Below are 20120 nucleotides of genomic sequence, written 5' to 3'. Positions count from 1 at the left end.
TAAAAACATAATTTTTATAACGCGATTTTAATAATTAATATGCTTGACGATAGAATCTTTTATATTTATGTGTATGTGTATATATATATATATGAGCAAACAGTTAATAAAACATGTTAAAAAACACTTTGAAAAAGAGTTAAAAACATATTTAATCTGAAAAGGAAACACTTGATAAGTGGATAGTCCTTAATCCGCGGAATTTCGAAGAAATACTTTCCTTCTCATCAGAGGGTAGGAATTAGCAAAATGCGGGATCGGATTTTGCATGCAAAAGTATTTGATAAAACAACAAGTAAGTCAAAGATCTTACTTGATAACAAAAAAGTGAAGCAGAGGGAATTTGGTGAAGAAAAAGGTGATTATACGTAAATGGATAGTCTGGTAAAAGATAAATAATCCAATGACGATAAAATCCAAAAATATAACTTCAAGAAAGGTAATTGAATTTCCATTTGCATAAGTAAAATCTAAGGAAATCCCGTAATTGGAAGATGGTCCAAAATAATCCAAAGGCCGAAATCCATGGAATAATTCACAAATATGTGCAAGGGAAAAGGGGAAAATCTTCAATAATATTAATAAAAGTAAAATAAGCTGTGCTTTTATCACTGCTGTTGAGACATAAATATAAATAAAAAAGATCAAGGAAGCAGGGGGGAAAAAATGTGATAGAATTAAATATAAAATAGAAAAACAAATGTCAAAAGGCGCAAAAAAATTTATAGGGCAAAATAATATAGGTCAACTGAAATGTACAGGTTATTACTTAAGAAAATGTCAGCAAGAGTTGTTAAAAGACACTAAATATATATATATATATATATATATATATTGACACAAGTGTTAAGGCACAGAATTCTTCTGTTTCACTATTTTCTTTTTATCTCCAATCATCAAATAATTGTTTTTGGGTTTAAAAAAAAAAAAAAAATTATCCGCCCACCTAGCTCAAATTAGCCACCATGTGACAAAAAAAAAAAAATATATATATATATATATATATATATATATATATATATAATTAAAAACATAACTTTTATAACATGATTTTAAGAAATAATATGCCTGAGGATGATGAAAGTATTCCTATCGAAAGCGCTCGCTAAAGAAACTTATGGATCCAATCTAAACAATTTTGAGAAAAACACAGAATTAGTACGAGATTATAAAAGGTAAAAAAGAAAATAATGAAACAGAAGAATTCCGTGCCTTTTAATAACACTTGTCTCAATGAGAATATGCTGCATATATATATATATATATATATATATATATATATATATATATATATATATATATGCTTCAGAATAAAATTATCTAACAATCAACTGGTATGGAAACCTGTGATTATAAGTTTTACAAGATATTACTGGCAGTAATATTCTATAAGTACTCTCCCACCTAAATAAGAATTGCTCGATATACAAGATAGAGCAAATAAATCTAATTTTAGTCAATCTATGAATTTAAAAATTTATGACGTGAAATGTTTGAATTTCAAATCAAAAGATTTTTATTACGAATACATTTGAAATATAACTCGTTTTGCATCTCTGTCTTCTCAGTAGTTCAGGTTGTGTTGACTCTGCCATTTATTATCACTTGTTTGAGAAACAAAAAAACAAATTGAAATATTTCTTTCTCTTTTCAGCCTTCTTTATTCGTCCATTTTATAAGATGATGTTGGAGAAATGCATAAAACTTTCAGACATGGAATCAGTGGTAAGTTCAAATGTGCTGCTTTAATCTATAATATAAATCTCATTTTGAAGCTCGACCCTTCGGACAACAAATATAAAAAAAATTAGCCAAAAACATTAATTACTTCACCCTCAACTGGGCACTTTTCTACAGGGAAGGGTCGCTTTTTTTGCTGATATTTTCAAAAGTCATCCCCTCTTTTTGATTGTCTAGCCTTAATTTAAACCTACGTCACTTCTGGTTTGACGATGGGTGTAACAGCAAAGATTTCACATTTTTTTTTCTTTTTTTTTTACGCTCTTTTCCTCTCACACGGTACAGGTTCAAGCCTGCCTAATACCACTTTTTTTGCTCAACACACACTTTCAAACATTCGGGCACCCAGGCTAGTGTTATATATATGAGAGAGAGACAGACATAAACAGAGGCTGATGAGTCTTACTTTGGTGATCAGATATAGATCCCCTTTGAAACCGATGGTATCAATGTTGTGCTGATCTTCTGCAATACAGATGAATAAATATTACTCTCTTATACTTTAATTTTTTTTAATAAAATTAGGAATTCTGCTGGGATTCTCTCTCACTAATATATATATATATATATATATATATATAGGGTGGAATGATGAATTTGTCGCCCTAAAGAAAACAACACTACAGCTTTATTTTAAAACTTTTATTGAAAAATCAAATCCGGTAAATTATCTAGTAAAGCTGACATTTATTCAATATAGCCACCTTCAGCCTCAATCACCGCCTCGATAGGAGTCTGGAACTGGAAGCATGCCTTTTCCACACATGCCGGCGGAAGCTTAGCAAATGGCGGCAATCGGGCTAACTAGTTCTTAATGTTTAACCGAACAAAGTAATCCAGCAGGTTTAGGTTGGGTGAGAAGGCGGGGGTGCAGTGAGAGAAGGGTATAAAGTTGTAGCACTCCTTTTGAAGCCAAGCCTGAGGGGGGGGGGGACTCTTTGGACTTGTTGGCCAGTGCCAACCCTGCTGCCACAACCTGGGTCTGCCAGCCGCAATCTGTTGGCACCAGGGAATCCCCACACTCTTCAGCACATCCAGGAAAACTTTAGTGTTGACTTTCAATCCGACTTCGAAAATGTGAGGTGGCATGATGTGGGCCTCATATGGAACCACACCAAAGACCATAATCGTAGCCGGAAACTTTTAGCTCTACCCTTAAGCATTGAACTGTCCGGATTTTCATTTTGAGGGTGCTGGCAATGGTCCTGTTGTCATAATTCGATCATTAGAGAGCATGAATTGTACAGCGGTGCACGTATGATCTTGCTTGTTGAATATTGTGTCACTTTCAGACATGATAGAAGGCTTCTATCACTTTTGGGATTTGTACACAACTGACCAACTAGTAGATGGTCTGCAACAATAAAAAAGAAAACAGGTTTTCATCAGATGCCGACAATTTTATTATTCCACCCTGTGTGTGTGTGTGTGTGTGTGTATATATATATATAGTAATTTATAAAATATATATGGCGATTAAGCTACACTGAATATTCGGCGTTTCATCCACTCTAGGACTCCTCAGGCTTATGTGCAAATTCTGTGGTTGTTTATCGTTTTTATATGCTCCTCTCCTATTGAGATTTTAGTTAGCCAATCAGCTTTCTAGTATCCACCGCGCTGATTGGCTAACTAAAATCTCAATAGAAGAGGAGCATAAAAATGATAAACAACCACAGAATTCGCGCATAAGCGTGAGGAGTCCTAGAGTGGATGAAACGCGGAATATTCAGTGTAGCTTAATCGCCATATATATTTTATAAATTACTAACTAGCTCTACCTACGTATTGAGCACTTTTGAAGTAAATACTTAAAGTTTACGCATAAATCTATACTTTCGTATGTAAATTTTATGTGAGTAAATTAAGTAGTTATATATATATATATATATATATATATATATATATTAGGAGGTATATTTGGTAAAAAAAACGGGGGGAAAAGTGCTCAATACAAGAGTAGAGCTAAATATGTTTTTATTCTTTCAACTTCTGGGTTTTTTTACTCAAATAATTACAAATTGTTTCAATAGATTTTTTTTTAGGTTTTTTAGCTCAAATTATCTGAAGAGACGGACAGTTTTTTATTTTTTATTATAAACTATGTATATATACATACCTTTAATTCCGTTGATATTTGCAATTCTTGACAGTAACTGTTTCGTAGCACAAACTCATTCATTTAATTATTATATAAATCAATGAATCTATTTTGCCCTTAACTCATCAGAAGAAATAGCAACTATCAATGATGAGTTAAGGACAAAATAGATTCATTGATTGATATAATAATTAAATGAATGATTTTTTGCTAAGAAACAGTTACTGTCAAGAATTGCAAATATCAACAGAATTAAAGGAATAAATTGTAAGATGGTCAACATCATGAAATTTGGAATATAGATTTTTGTTATTTGCTATATGCTCTGTAATCACATTGAGCTTTTTAAATGAAGGATTTTTGTATATAAAAAGTGAAATATAATTGAAAAAAATCATATTTCCACAAATGTGTGTGTGTGATTACTAAAGTGATAAGACAAGAAAGCATTCAAGCAACAGATCTGATGTCTTTCATCTCAGTTCTGAAGTGAAGGTCAGTCTTAGAAACTTATAAAAGCAAGGGGCTTTCTTGTGGAGAAAGCCATTCATTTTAATTGGGGCAAAGTGAGGATAGGAGCATTGTAAACAAATTAATATTACATACATACATACATACATACAAATTAATATTACATACATACATACAAATTAATATTACATACATACATACAAATTAATATTACATACATACATACAAATTAATATTACATACATACATACAAATTAATATTACATACATACATACAAATTAATATTACATACATATATACAAATTAACATTACATACATATATACAAATTAACATTACATACATATATACAAATTAACATTACATACATATATACAAATTAACATTACATACATATATACAAATTAACATTACATACATATATACAAATTAACATTACATACATATATACAAATTAATATTACATACATACATACAAATTAATATTACATACATACATACAAATTAATATTACATACATACATACAAATTAATATTACATACATACATATACATAAATTAATATTACACACACACACACACACACATATATATATATATATATATATATATATATATATATATATATATATATAATAGGACAACCAGAGAATGAAATGAAGACACAAAACTATATATAGGTAGATATAGGCTGATATATTGTTAATTTGCAGTTGCAGGCACAAGAGAAAGTTCAAATACATAAATGCAATTAACCCCACTGAAAATGCACCACCAGACAGGAACTAGATTATTGTGCTTCCTCGACATCCATAAAATGCAACAATATCCATCACTAACCGTTTCCCCTAGTGTAGAACTATTGGACAACACCCAAAACAAATTTTTTTTTTTTTTTTTTTTTTTTTTTTTTTTTTAAACCACCTATAATCTCTCACGATCTGAAAAAAATCGCCATAAAAAACTTCAACCCTTTAATATAAAATATAAGCACATCCTCTGAACACACAACCTTTACATAATGTTAAATAAATTTCCAACCTAGAATAGCCTGCATCTTGGCAATGCCTAATTAACAATATATCAGCCGTAATCATAAACCCATAAACAACTTTATCTAAAAACCCTACCCCCGTAAACATGTACGCTTAATACCATCTGTTAAACTGCAACCAAATCACCAATTAGCACTAGATGCAACGAGAATATAACCTAAACAATATAAAATCCAGGCCCAATGAAAATATAGCTTAGAAACCAACTCACAGGACTAAAGACTTAAAACCTAAATTTAGAACTATCTAACCACCACCCCTAAACCCCACTGGCGAGTCCCTACCCCCAATAAGAAATTATTCAAAAATCAGCGTATTAGATTTACACTAAACCTTCCACCCAGTAGTATTACATTAAAACTTTTAAAATGTACCGAAAATATAACCTAAGAAAAGCTTCCCCGATTCAGCCAAACCCACCCCTGTCACCCATACAGACATTTCCCCATCCCTATCCTACCCCCTCCGACTACCAGCAGTGGCAAGGAGAAGTCTAGGATGATTGGAAACAATGCCGAGATAAACGGAGAGCACATACAGCACCTGGTATTTCCAAATGGTCACCCATTTTAGTAATAACCAGGCTCAGCGATGCTTAACTTCGGTGATTTAATATGATTCAGCTATATAGCTGGACACACACACACAATTGCCTTTTATATAATAGATGTTTTTACATTTGTCTTGCAGGATTCTGAATACCATAATTCTTTGATCTGGATCAAAGACAATGATCCGACGGAATTGGATCTGAGGTTTTGCGTGGAAGAAGATTATTTTGGAGAGGTAAGTAATTTCAATGCAAAAATGTTTTGGGCTTTTTTTCTTTATAGAAAATCATTTTAAACAATTTAAAAGTGAAATCGGTAGAATTACAAGGGAGATCTCGAAAGTTTGACTTATTGTTGAGTTACCTGTCTTTGATTTTTTTTTTTTTTTTTTAAGATGGCGACGCGAGACAATCCTTTTTTTGCTTACTCATGAAATTTTATTTTCTTTGTTAAAAATAAAACTACTTGATCAATTTACATAATTTTTGGAATATGACAAAAAAGGAAAAGAAGAAAAGGGTAGTTATAGACAAGATTGTCATATAATCTCACATTTTAATGATTTTTTGTTATTTTACTCATCACATAAATCTGGTCATAGACATATGTCTGGTTGTCCAAATTGCCATCTTTGTTTTCAACTATGTATGACATCCGGTCTTCTTACTTGGATGAGTTTATCTGTTTGTACATCAATATCTCGTAGGATTTTTAAAGTATTGCTGCCGGTTTGTACTCGTATCATTTGTCTGGATGTTCAGGATGCAGTTTTCTGCATAGTTCCAGTGTACTGCTTTCCCCACTTGATCATGTCTATTATATTTGGGGTGGGGGTAGGGGTAGTTTTCTGCATTTGCTTATGTGGTTTATTGTTTGATCCCTTTGTCCACAGATCCTGCATTTGGTTGTTCTTTTGTGTTTTGTCGACTTTTGCTTTAATATAGTTGGTTCTAATCATGTTATCTTATACATGTGTTATTAAGGATTCAGTTTCTTTGTTTAGGTGTCCTTTTCATAGCCATGTCTAAGTATTTTCATGAGTCTTATCTTGTTGTCATCTTTACGAATCATCCATGTAGCTGTTTCTCTTCCCATTTTTTCTTTTTTCATCTCATCACTTGCCTCTATGTTCTCTGTCTTGTTCATTTTTGTGGTGTCTCTTGGCTGTGGTGATAAAGCCTTTGTGTTTTGCATTATGTATTTTTCGAGTTCTTTTTTGTGTTATTCACACAGTCTTCTATACAAACCAATCCTCTTCCTCCATCTTTTTTTCTCACATAATTGGTCACCATCATCCTCTGTATGTTGTACATTTTCCTGGTCTTCTTGTCGAGATATCTCAGTTCTTTGATCCAGCTTATAAATCGTCCAGAATATCTTACTAGTGACACTGTCTATGTGCCTGCTATCGATATAGTTTAGTTTTTAGGAGTTTTTGTTGTTCTTCTTCTTAGGTATTTATTATTAGTTTTATCTATAATATAAATCTCACCTTTCTGTTTAAATGTATGTATGTTTGTATGTCTTGCAAAAACTTTCAACAGAGGCAACAGATTTTCATGAGATTGGTATCATTTTGAAGTTCAACCCTTCGGATGACAAATATAGAAAAATTGCCTAAAAACATTCCTTCATCCTCAACTGGGCTTTTTTCTACAGGAAGGGGTAGCAAAAAATCGTTTTTTTTTTTTTTTTATGACAATTTAGCCAAACTTGCATGCGCAAAAAAATTCTTTTTTGAATTAGTTTAAATATAAAAGAAAACGACCTAATTTCACTCGCAGGGTCATAGACTAGTCGTTATAGTAGCAGCGTTATCTAAGATTGCACGTTCGAGCTGAGATATCAGATATATATATATTTTTTTTTTTTCGATTTTTAAAGTTTTAATATTGAAACAGGGTTATTTATGCCATTTTTTTTCGTTCATTTTTTTTTTTTTTTTTTTTTTTTAATTTTTCCATCACGTTCGTTGTTTTTTTGTTTTTCCGATTTTTTTAAAGAAGTTTTAACATCATTCACTTATTATTTATTTTGCATCACCTTCGCTGTTTTTTTTTGGGGGGGGGTTATTACGTTCGCTTATTCTTTATTTTCCATTCCACCCACCTCACCACATCCGGGCAACGCCGGGTACCCCTGCAAGTTATTCTATAAATACACATTTTAAATTCTTGTAAATATTTCATGTGATAGACCTCACCAATGTCATTGTAAATTCATTCTTTTACATCTAAATTCATGAGGTTTATTAATATTGTTGCACTAGGTGTATCAGAATTTTTGTAGGAATTTTTGACACCCCTAACATGAAACTGAATAAAATATAAAAAAAACTCGTAATTTCTCTTTTAAAAGTGGGTTGTTTATTTTCTTTATGGATTATACTTCCAAAATAAACTATTAAAGTTGTATAAAAAGTAATAGAAATATTATTTTTTTATTTTTTAAAAAACAGTAATGAAATTAATTGAATTTTATGAGTTCAGTATTTTTCAATTTTTAAACTTTAAAAATCTATCAAAATTTTTCTATTGATTCAATTTTTACGATATTTTCAGGGTCAATGTGAAATTTTATGCTCTTTCCAATAAACTGAATATAATATTTTAGACAAACATTTTTTTTTAATTCACGTCCCTCCCATTTTGAAATGTCTATTAAAAAGTCAATAATTAATTTACTCACCAAAGTTTTATGTATCACAAATTGAAGATAAAAAATCAATAAATAATATATTCAAATTTAAAACAAAAAAAGTAGTGTTTTTTAGAAATTTACCTGTAAAGTCCGAAGTTTAAAACTTTTTTTTTTTTTTTTTTTTTTTTTTAATGAAACCTTGGTCCTTGCTCAAAATTGAAAAAAAAAAATTAGGGTTTGAATTACTTTTTTCGAGGAGTTATAAGCTTGGAAAGGCAGGGGGTCGATCACAAAGTTTCTGACACACCTATTGTTGCACTTGTGTGCCATTTTTTTAAAAACCGATTAATAATTGTTTTGAAAGAAATCGTTTATTTCTTTTAGAAAAAAAATTATATGGTAAGTTTAGTTTTTTAAAATCTGTCTTAAAAGATTTCTTGAATAGGGATTGCTTTTTAGTTTCTTGATCGTGTTTTTAATATTAAATTAATTATATTAAAATAAAATAAAATGTTATTTCTTTCTTTTCAAGCGAACTGAGCGGGAATTGAAACCTGGAGGCAACGATATTGTAGTGTCTGACGAAAACAAATTAGAATATATAAGGTAAGTTACCTCCCCTTAGTTTTTAGCAATTTTATTATCTCCCCTTTAGTTTTTAGCAGGATGGACCAGTAAAAGTGAAAATAATTTCTTTTTTTAACTAAGAATCTATATTCTTCATAAAAAAATCACCTCAAATCGGAATTATCCAATCTTGGTAAAATTTTCACTAATTATTAATTAATGAATAAGTAAAAAAAAAAATCTAAAGAACTCGGGTAGTGTTTTCCATGTTAGAAGCGTTGATTGAATTCAAATTTTAAATTGAAATACGTTGGAAAGCCAAATTACAATGCAATATTATGAAAATAAACAAAAGCATTTATTTATTTTCATAATATTGCATTGTAATTCGGTTTCCAAACATATTTCATACCTATTTTAATTAAAAAAAAAAAAAAAAAATTTTTTTTTTTTTTTTTTTCTAAGTTAAATTATTTGTCCCACTCATTTCAAAAACAAAAAATGTCCTTAATGCTCATAATCGAAATTCAACGACAACATTCACAAAGGCATGAAAGGAAAAAAAATTAATATCAGTTCTTGATAAAAAAATGCTTCTGAAAAACTGGAAATTTAATCTTAAAAAAGTAAATAAATTAAAAATTTAAGGGATAGTAGCCTTAAAAATGGCTTTTCATTCACACTGTGGTTGACTGTAATCAATTTGTAAACTGGATCAAATACTTAACGGAAATTCAATTGTAAGTTACTCTTTTGTTGATTTATGGTAAATCTTCAGTGCAGGCAATATTCAAAATACAAATTATGTATTCATTCTTTTTTTTTTTTTTTAATTGTATACTGTTATCCTCGTCTTCATAGTTGTTGTTTCATCACGTTTTGGCCATCTCATCCCCTGGCCTTCTTCGGGGCTTGTGCGCAGTGGATAAAGGCATTGAGACTCTATAGTCCCAGGTGATCATTTTCTGGAGATAGCAGTTTCAATCCTACTTAAGCAAGCCAGATGATCAGCTGGCCAAAACGTGATGGAACAACTATGGAAGGTAGTAATACCTAGGAGTACAGTTACAAGAGTCAGCATTCCTATCCCATCATGATTAATCGACTGAAGAAGGCCAAAGGATGAGTTGACCGAAATTTAGAGAAACAGCAACTATGAAGAGGATGATAGGTCTGGAGAGAGAAAAAATAAATAAATATACAAATTACTCATCTCAAAGGATTCCAATAAAAATAAAATAAAATTACGAATTAGAACTTCTACCCATTAATGGTTTACCTCCATAGATTAAATAAAGTGTTCTGTTCGAAATTATGTTCAGATTCTCAAGTTCACCAGAAAGATTCTGGAGTTCAGGAGACACCTGGAGAAGATTGATGAATACATCAACTGGAACGTTGTGAAAGAACCACTCCATATAAGAAGAGTAATCCGAATAATTCAAATAATACGAATTTGTTTTCATTTTATATGATTTCTATTGTTTAAAAAAAAAAAAAAAAAAAAAAAAAAGTATGAAGATTATGTTTAAAAGCAAAATAATTTTCTTTTTCATTTTTTTTTTTTTTTTTTTTCAAGTCTGGTCATCAAATGGCGTTTTGTGTCCCGAGTTGAAAATCAAATGAAACTTTTTATGAAAGGATTCAACGCTTTGATTCCACAAAACTTGCTGCAGATATTCGATGAAAATGAAGTTGAAGTAAGTGAATTACGTGTTTTATTTTCATTATTATGTATCGTGGGTATATTGGATGTAGAGTCAAAGTTTGTGAAAATAGGTCAACTTTGCTACTGCACAAAGAGGAAGAAAAAAATGATTGTGAATTAAATATTAAAGTATTGCTGCCAGTATATAATGGTTTCATTTTTTCAAAAAAAACAAAAAAAAAGGGAAAATGTTGAATTGATAGCCTTGAAAAATCCGTCCTCTTCAAAATCACGACTTCTATAATATAAATCTTACCTGTCTGTTTAAATGTATGTTTGTATGTCTGCCTAAAATTTTCGACAGAGACGACGGATTTTTACGAGATCAGAATCGTTTTGAAGTTCAACTCTTCGGAGACAAATATTGAAAAATTGGCCAATAAACATTTATTCCTTCACACTCAACTGGGAAGTTTTCTACCGGTGATAGTCGTTTTTTTTTTTCACTGACATTTTTTGCAAGTCATTCAAAGTCTGCATAAATGACGTTATTTTGAACGCCTGTGACATCACAACGTTTTTTTTTTTGTTTTTTTTTTTCTTTTTCTTCAACTTGTTTTCCTCTGGTGCATTAAAGGTTCGAGTCTGCTTACCAGTTTTTTTTTTTTGTTTTTTTGCTCAACAAACACCCTTACACAACACACACCTCCACTTTCTTTTCAACCTTTGCGTCACGGGTTCAAGCCTGCGTAGCGTACTACAACCTTTTTTTTTTTTTTTTGCTCAACACACACCTCCAAGCTAGTTATAAATAATATAGAATACGAGACATTAAAAACGGGCAAAAATTATAGAATAAGTTCATTATGCCAGACTTTTATAATAAATATATTCTGATGACTGCATTAAATACTAATCTATATTAATCTCTATCTGTGCATAAACATGGAATCACAGGTGTAGATTGTTCTAAAAAAAACAAAACAAAACAAAAAACGAAATACATGTGTAACACTTACATTCTAATGGACTATTTTTTTTCGATGTGAATCAATATTCCTATGCAGAGTGATGCATTTTGTGCATGCACTTTTTTCAACATTCATCCTGGAGCAATTGTTCCAGCTCAATCCATAGAATTTGCTATGTCCTATTGAATGCTGACCAGATACGATAGTCCATTGGAGTAGCAGGTACAAGTCCTAGCCAATCATGGTTCCAGCAGCTCAGGATCAATTCAGTATCATATTTTAATGTTTTGAGCCTGGTTTTCAGCCGACCTCTGCATCGTTATTTCCGTGAAAAGTGCTTGATTGAGCTATAATGTCCGGTTCCTTTTCATAAGATATTCACAAGATTTTGTGCTGCAAGGAACTTTCTTTTCTTCCTCTGTATGTTTGACATCAAAGGGATTTTCTATCAACAGTTTCTTTCCAAGACAAGATTGCTTCCCTGTAGGCTACAGCATAGTCGTCTTCAACTGAAATGTCAACAAATATTTCTCATTTTTACTTATCATTTTCAATCCTCTCATAATATTCTTCATCATTCAACTGAAAATCTATTATCCATCTCATTAACTCTTATCCTCAAGTGACTTTTGGCATTGATAAATGGTGATTCCTTTGTAATAAAGAAGAAAGATTCTTGTGCTTATTTAAAATTATGCTTATTTTAAAAAATATGTATATATAAAAATCATTGTGATGTACGTACTCATCGCAGAATGAAGATGTCATGTTCCAAAAATTACGTAAATTGATCAAGTAATTTATTTTTAAGTAAAAAAATCAAATTTTATGAGGGAGTGAGGAAGGGTCTAGGAGTGATCATATTTTGTTTGTATTCAAAATGAAAGTTTTTAAATCGCTAAAAATCGTAACATTTGATTTTCTTGAATTAAAAATTAAAAAAAAATACTTGATCAATTTATATGATTTTTGGAATACGATATCTTTATTTTGTGATGAGTGCGTACATCATAAAAATTTTTCTTCCTCCGACAGAGGAGGGATTGGGCCCAGTAATTCACTCCCATTTGTCTGTTCATATTTTTCTCAATAACCACACTTTGGATTTTTAGAAAAAAAATTGCAGAAACATTAGTCATGGTGAAAATAAATTTTTGCCAGAACAGATTTTCTGGGATAACTCTAGTTGCTCTCCTCTCAGGACACATCATAGGGGTAAAATTGCCCCAAAATCATTCGTCTGTTTGCACTTTTCTGAATAAGCACGTCCTGGATTTTTTTTTGAAATTTTGTACAAAAATTAGTTATGGTGAAAGTAAATTTTTGCAAGAATGGATTTCCTGGGATAACTCTGATCCCACTCCATGGGGGGGGGGGGGCATTATAAGAGAAAATTGCCCCCAAATCATTCATCATTCATTTGTTTGTTTGCACTTTCCCCAATAACCAAATCTTTGAATTTCTTTTGAAATTTTGCACAAACATTAGTCATGGTGAAAGTAAATTTTTCACTTGTGGAAGGGGACTTCACATGCTCGGTTAGTTTTCTGTATTTTTGTTTTTTTTTCTCCAGTTGCTCATGTGCGGATTGCAAGACATTGATGTCAACGATTGGAAGAGGAACACGGCTTACAAAGGGGAGTACAATCAAAACCATCCGGTCATCATCCATTTCTGGAAGGTCAGTCTTTTTTTACAATCCATTTTGGGGATAAAGTAAGCATTTGATGATATAAAAAAAAATTGGACAAAGTATGCAATAAGGGTCCCAGAAGCCAAGGGACTCAAAGGGAACACTTTTCAATCAATACAGGTTGACTGCCAATGCATGTGTCATTTGTAAACATACACATCCTGAGTTGTTTGTTTTATTTGTTGATTTTAAATATTAAGGAAAAAATTTAAAGAAAAGTGTGGGGTGGAGGGGATATATTTTTTTTATGTAGGGTGGGGGGTTCTTTTCCTTTGTCTTTTTTTAACAAAAAATTTCTATTAACGAGTGTAGAGATGGTGTCTATCGAGTAATTTCTCGTTTTAAAATGAGTTCATTCTGTACAATTATTCAATTTTTTTTTTTATAATTTGATAGACTAGTGTCCAATTGATAATAATCTGCTGAAAAAATTGAAAGAAAAAATATAGATGTGGTCAGTGATGGGATTCAGCCTGTTCGCACCAGTTCGTGTGAACCGGTGCTTAAAATTACGTAAACACCTATTCATAGCTACATTATAGCAGATTCTTTATTCTTAACATTTTCTTAGAACCTGTTCTTAAAAAATTTGAATCCCACCACTGGATGTGGTGATTATTGTACAGATCCACTTTGCCTTTTTTTTTTTTTTGTGTCAAATTGCTAAAGTCTTGCCTATTTATTTTCGTATTATTTGGTTGGATTTTATTTCTATTTTCTCACTTCATCTTTTCCCTCTTCTGACAATTTTTATACGAAAATGTTAATTTTTCTTTGGTGGCAATTCACGAAAGGGGTAGAAGTGTTAGATGACTTTTCTGATGCTGACTCCTAGATTTTCACTCGATCCATGTCATCCCTGTCAGCCGGGTACCTTTTTCTACCAAGTTTTCACCATTTCTACCAATGTGAGGAAGGGTTGAACTTTAGGGGAGGTGAGGCAGAGCAATGATTGGTGGTAAATGTAAGTGTAGATTATTGATCTTTCTAAAGCAGCACATTTCAGGTGAAAACGTTACATACTTACGTGTGATATCGAAATTAGTATATAAAAATTTTTTGGCGCTTCTACACTATTGGGACAAAATTTTGGAAATCGTAATACTGAGTTTCACATGAAAACAGTGGTATCTACGTATTCCTCGTATCTTTAAGATGATTATTTCCAAAAATTACGAAAATCAATAAGGTAGAAAATTATTTAGTAAAGAAAATAAAAAATAGAATTTGATAAAAATGATCGTAAGACGCAACAGTTCAAAAGGGAGGTAATTTTCTGTTTTGATTTAAATGAGATGGTAGCAATTTTTCACCTGCTAACACAATTAAAGTTGTTTTGTTTAATAATTCAATAATATTCAGGTAATTCCGACTGCATAATTTGGAAGCTATCATTGTAACTTATTAGAATTGACAAAAAAATCAGTTGAAACAATTGTTTTTTTATGTGAAAATTCTATTTATCAACTTCAAAATTTTGTCCCAATTCTGTAGAAGTGCCAAATTTAAAAAAAATTACGAAACGGGTCCAGTAGAAGATGTGATAGATGTATTTTTAACCAAAAAAAATCGTCCATAATCATGATCTGTTTAACAATGGCAGATCCTTAATTTAAGTCAAGGGAGATAATTCAGTTTATTATACTGAATTGGTTGCACAACTCTTCCACATTAAAATATATGATAAAACTCGATAATTTGATAAATTCTATTATTACTTGACAATATTTTGCTACCAGATCATTTTTGGTAATTTTTTGGATTTCTATCAATTTTGCCATGACATGTGTGTAATAATGTTTTCACCTGAAGTGTGTTGGTTTACGAGGGGCATGTGCAATGATTTATATCTCTATGGGTTATGTGGCAAATTACAGCTCTGAACTAATTGTGGTTTCTGTTTTACAGGTGTTTGAACTGAGTCAGGTGTGAAATGGAGCCTGTTGAATGTCGAGCAGTGATCCGGTTTTTGTATTTGAAAGGATGCACACTACAGGAGACTTTTGATGAAATGAAAGAAACTTATGGTGATAATGCCCCATCATATGACCTTGTAAAACGCTGGCATCATGAATTCAAACATGGCCAGAAGTCTGTGGAAACAGCTCCCAGACCTGATCCCCCCCCCCACCTCTGCCATTGATGAGGCATCTGTCCGTCAAGTTGACGCTGTTATTTTGGAAGATCGGCGCATTACTATTCGCCAAATAGCCCAAGATGTCAAGATTAGTACAGGGTCTGTGGAAACTACCATTCATGACCATTTGCATATGCATAAGGTGTCTGCCAGATGGATTCCCAGGTTGCTCACACCATTCCAGAAGCGAGAATGCGTCGAGTGCTCGAGGATGAATTTGGAGATGTGCCAAGAAGATGAGTCAAAGTTTTTTAAAAGACTGATTACACAGGATGAAACCTGGATCCATCACTATGATCCAGAGACCAAAGCTCAGTCAATGTATTGGAAGCACCACCTCCAAAGAAGGCAAGGGTGCAGCCCTCTACTAGCAAGGTCATGCTCACAGTCTTCTGGGACCATGACAGAGTAGTGATGACAGATTTCCTGGCAAAGGGTACCACAATTACAGGAGCCTCTTATGCTTCACCTTTGAGGAAATTAATATCAAAATCAAGAGACAGGGCAAGATCAGCAAAGGTACCTTCCTCCTGCAGGACAACGCTCTGGTCCACAACTCGCATGTCGCCAGATCAGAAGCACAGGCGTATGGTTATGAAATCCTTCCCCATTCCCCTACTCTCCTGACCTTGCACCCTCTGACTTTCACCTCTTCCCAGCCATGAAGTTGTGTTTGAAAGGAAAGCGTTTCCCAGATGATGCAGCCTTGATTTCTGAAGTCACGTCGTGGTTGGAGGACCAACCTGGGGTGTTCTACAAAAACGGTCTCCAGAGCTGCATCAAATGATGGGAGAAATGCATAACTGTGGGTGGTTCCTATGTAGAGAAAGACTAATAACTGTGCCAAGTTTCGTTGCTCTACTGCTATGAGAAGTGGGGTCAGGGGCATTACTTATTGCATGCCGCTCGTAAAAGATTACCAATCCACAAAAGCACCAGATGTAATTCTGTTCATCAATACAATATCCAACAGGTTTTATTTAAAATTCTGATTGGATAGACCCTTTCTAAAAATCTTTCCTTTTCCTTTTCAGTGTGTCTACTCTTTTAATAACGAGATGCGGGCCCGTTTGCTTCAGTTTGTGACTGGAACCTCACGAGTACCGATGAACGGATTTTCTGAAATGTATGGCAGCAACGGACCGCAACTGTTCACCATTGAGAAGTGGGGGAACCCGGAGCAACTTCCCCGTGCTCATACCTGGTCAGTAATTACAAAATTAAAACAAAGATTATTTTTTTAATATATTTTTCAATATTTGCAACTCACTTGTTATTTTATTAGGTTTTTTTTTTTTTTTCACCCTCAACAGAAGGCATGTTGCCACTTGGACATAATGGGCTACTATTTGGGATCAAGCGTTTGTGGGGAGTTGAGTAGCAAAATATCTGTTCACATTATATTTAAACTTCTGCATGTCAGTACAGTCAAGGGAACAGGAAACAGGGAGGGAACTCCAAATTAAAGCAGTTTTTCACATCTAAGGACTTCAACATTGAAGAGGAAAGATTTTGCTGCTTGTTCGGTTTGTCAGGAGTACGTACGTCAAAGAGGGAAAAATGCTATTCGGAGCACATTCCATTAGAGTACTTGAAAAATATGCACCGGGATGTGACATTGCGCAGATAGGACAGAGGTTGGAGCTTAGCCGATAGTGTGGGACCTATTAGATTTGAGACTCTTTTTTTTAACCCTGTCTAAGAGTGAGTAGTGGAAGACTCTTTTTTTAGTGGAAGATACACAGGTCCAGATGTGGCAACAATACCCCATGCATGGACGGAATTGTGACTTTGTAGAGACATGGGATACTCTCAGATGCGAGAATTTTCTAACATGGTAGAGGGAGTCCAATATCTTTGCAGCAGCATTGGCAATGTCCTCAATCTATTTGTTCCAACTCGTGTACAAACGATTTTCACCTGTTCTTTTTATGTAATCTGCTGGTAATAATTATTCTTGTGGATAGATAAAATAAAATAACTTTTCTTTTTTTTTTTTTTATCCGAAATGACTGGATTCGGCATTAAAAAAGTTGATATGCCATAAAAAAAACAACCAGTAAGATTAAAGTTTACAGTAGTTACTCTCACTTTGCTTGCCGATCGTTCTTTATTCGCACTTTTGTGTTATCTTCATGAACATGCGACTAAAGTTTCATACTTTCAAACTGACTCGACACAAAACTGATAGAAAACAGCGGTCATTTATTCAACTCCATATTTGTTCCAGACAAAGAGGGAAGAATTGCTGTTTTTTGGGGGTCAGAATCTATTCCATCCAACATTGTTGGCAAGTTTTGAACTGTGAAGTTTTTATTTTATCTTTTAATTTTTTTTTTAGCTCCTTATATCAAAATAGCTTCATATCTTGTCTGGAGTGATTTCTATTAAAAAAAAAAAAAAAAAAGTGATTAGTGAAGATAAGGAATGCAAAAAAAAAAAAAAAAAGATCAAAACCACTAATTAGTAATATCTTATCTGCCTATATCCTTACACATCTGAGCACCTTTTCTATCACCCTGTCTTTGAGCCATGTTTTTAGTAGATTGTTCTCGCAGACTAAGCCATTTTCAACTTATATCATCAAGTTCACTTTGGATAATTTCTAAGTGAGTTTCTATTTCCCGTTATTCTCAGCTAACTTAATTATATACTAGTGGATCTACCAGCTCGATAGCTAACATCTGGAGAGTTATGCTAAATACACCTATTAATCAATTATTTTTCTTAGAATGAGGAAAGGGGAGTGATTGCCCCGGATAAGAGCATGTTGGCCATGAAGGTTTGAAAGTTAAACAAAAATGAGTCTCGTGACACAGATTCTAACCATCCTACATCCAGTCGCTTCTACATTACTATTTAATCTGTAAGTTGTTTAATAAATGTGTTAACAGTTATACTTCATCTGTTGATCATTTTTGACTGGTCATTAAACTGATAGTATGTATCATTAGACAAAATGAATTGTCAGTGTTTTTTGGGGTTTTTTTTAAATAAAAAAGAAAAATTAAGTATTTGTTAATATTAATTCAAATATTTCAAATTTGCATCAAATTTGAACATTAGAGACCATTTAAGTTAGATATTTTTTACCTGGGAGTCATCACTTTTCAAGGTTTGAAAGCCACTCAAGGATAAGGGTTAATGAATGTATTGTGGTAGTGTAGTAATCGTTAATGGTGTAAATTGGGTAGAATTTGATTATTTATGGAGATGGCTTAACAAGAAATTGTTTGTATTGGATTTGAAGGCGACCATGTTGTATTCGACTGGGAAGCAGGCCAGCAGAACAGTGTTCTACTGGCGGGCAGTTCTGAGAAAGAAGCTTTGTTCATGAAATCTGTGTTTAGATTTAGGCACAGAGAGTGGGGAAAATCGTATATAATGGTTGTAACTACTGAAGTGTTTTTTTATGAAAGTTTGGCAAGAGGGGGGGAGCATAGATTGGAGTTCAGTTGAGCACTTGCAATGAAAATGATGATATAGCAGAGACAGGTTCGTAACATTTCTTCTGTGGGGAAACAGGTTGCAGAGAAGAGAAAAGTGCAGTACCTACTAGGTTTCAAAGCTGGTTTTTAACTCTATCAAGGCTGGATAGGGTGTGTTGTGCAACTCCTGCCCAAACATGGTAACTGTACTCCTTTTTAGAGCATACTTAGCTCTTATACAGATGGAGGATTGCATCTGTAGTAAGATACCTACTGGAGCGGTAGAGTGATCCAACCATTTTTCCAGCAGTATTGGCAACAGATTTGATGTATATGTTTCATTTCATATCAGAAGTTAAGGTCAGCCCCAGAGCTACTTTTTTTTTTTTTTTTAAACTCACATTCACCCTTAACAAGGCATATTATCATTTGGACATATTTGGGACCATACTAGGAAAGATTAACAAGATGTTGGTTTACATTACATTTAAACTTTTGCGTAGCAGTTACAGTCCGGGTAGCAGGAAGGGAATTTCAAAGTTTAACTATTAGAGTAGAAAGCTTTCTGGCATTTAGGGACTTTAACACTGAAGAGGTGAGATTTTGTTGCTAAGCAGGTTTGTTGGGATATGTACGTAAAGTGGGCACAAGTGTACCGAGTTCATCAGAGCACATTCCATTAGAATACTTGTAAAACAGACACAGGAACGCAACATTGCGATGATAGACAAAGGTTGAAGCTTAGTTGACAAAGTGGGATATATTAGATTGAAAACACTCCCCCCCCTCTCCATTGCACCAAATTCTCAAGATCAGAAGAGAGAATCAGAAAGATCTTGGTTATTGCTGGCCTTTGAAGTGTTGCGATAGATTGTGGTATCATTTGATTCCCTGAATCGGAATTTTTTTTATGTTTAAAACCTTATAAATTTATGACATTTTCTAGAATGAAAATATTGTAATGTTTTTTGGTCAAGATTGAAATAAGGATTCTAGATAAAAGGTTTAGTAGCATTATATCTTGATTTTAATCTTCGTTGGGAGATATAAAATAGTGCAGAACTTTTCTGCTCAGGCAATTTTACTCATCTTGGGGCAGGTATTCTTTCATGGGGCAG

The 20120-nt window shown here is 32.9% G+C and overlaps 1 protein-coding gene across 22 annotated transcripts in view; it reads left to right on the top strand.

Annotated features, from left to right (window-relative positions):
• The window catches only part of LOC145249721 (E3 ubiquitin-protein ligase NEDD4-like), a 622527-nt gene that overhangs the window by 601888 nt on the left and 519 nt on the right, over positions 1–20120 (top strand). For all 22 annotated transcript variants that reach the window (XM_080111610.1, XM_080111606.1, XM_080111604.1 and 19 more), the window contains 6 exons: positions 1655–1725; positions 6058–6153; positions 9091–9164; positions 10705–10825; positions 13318–13425; positions 16609–16778. In XM_080111610.1, coding sequence (XP_079967736.1) covers positions 1655–1725; positions 6058–6153; positions 9091–9164; positions 10705–10825; positions 13318–13425; positions 16609–16778 — 640 coding nt within the window. The remainder of the gene's footprint in view (positions 1–1654; positions 1726–6057; positions 6154–9090; positions 9165–10704; positions 10826–13317; positions 13426–16608; positions 16779–20120) is intronic.

The sequence above is a fragment of the Euprymna scolopes genome, chromosome 28 (assembly GCF_053919585.1).
Source record: "Euprymna scolopes isolate OS-2025 chromosome 28, ASM5391958v1, whole genome shotgun sequence".
In the NCBI taxonomy this organism is placed as follows: Eukaryota; Metazoa; Mollusca; class Cephalopoda; order Sepiida; family Sepiolidae; genus Euprymna; species Euprymna scolopes.
The sequence above is the reverse complement of the archived record's forward strand: the minus strand, read 5'-3'. Positions and strand labels throughout refer to the sequence as shown.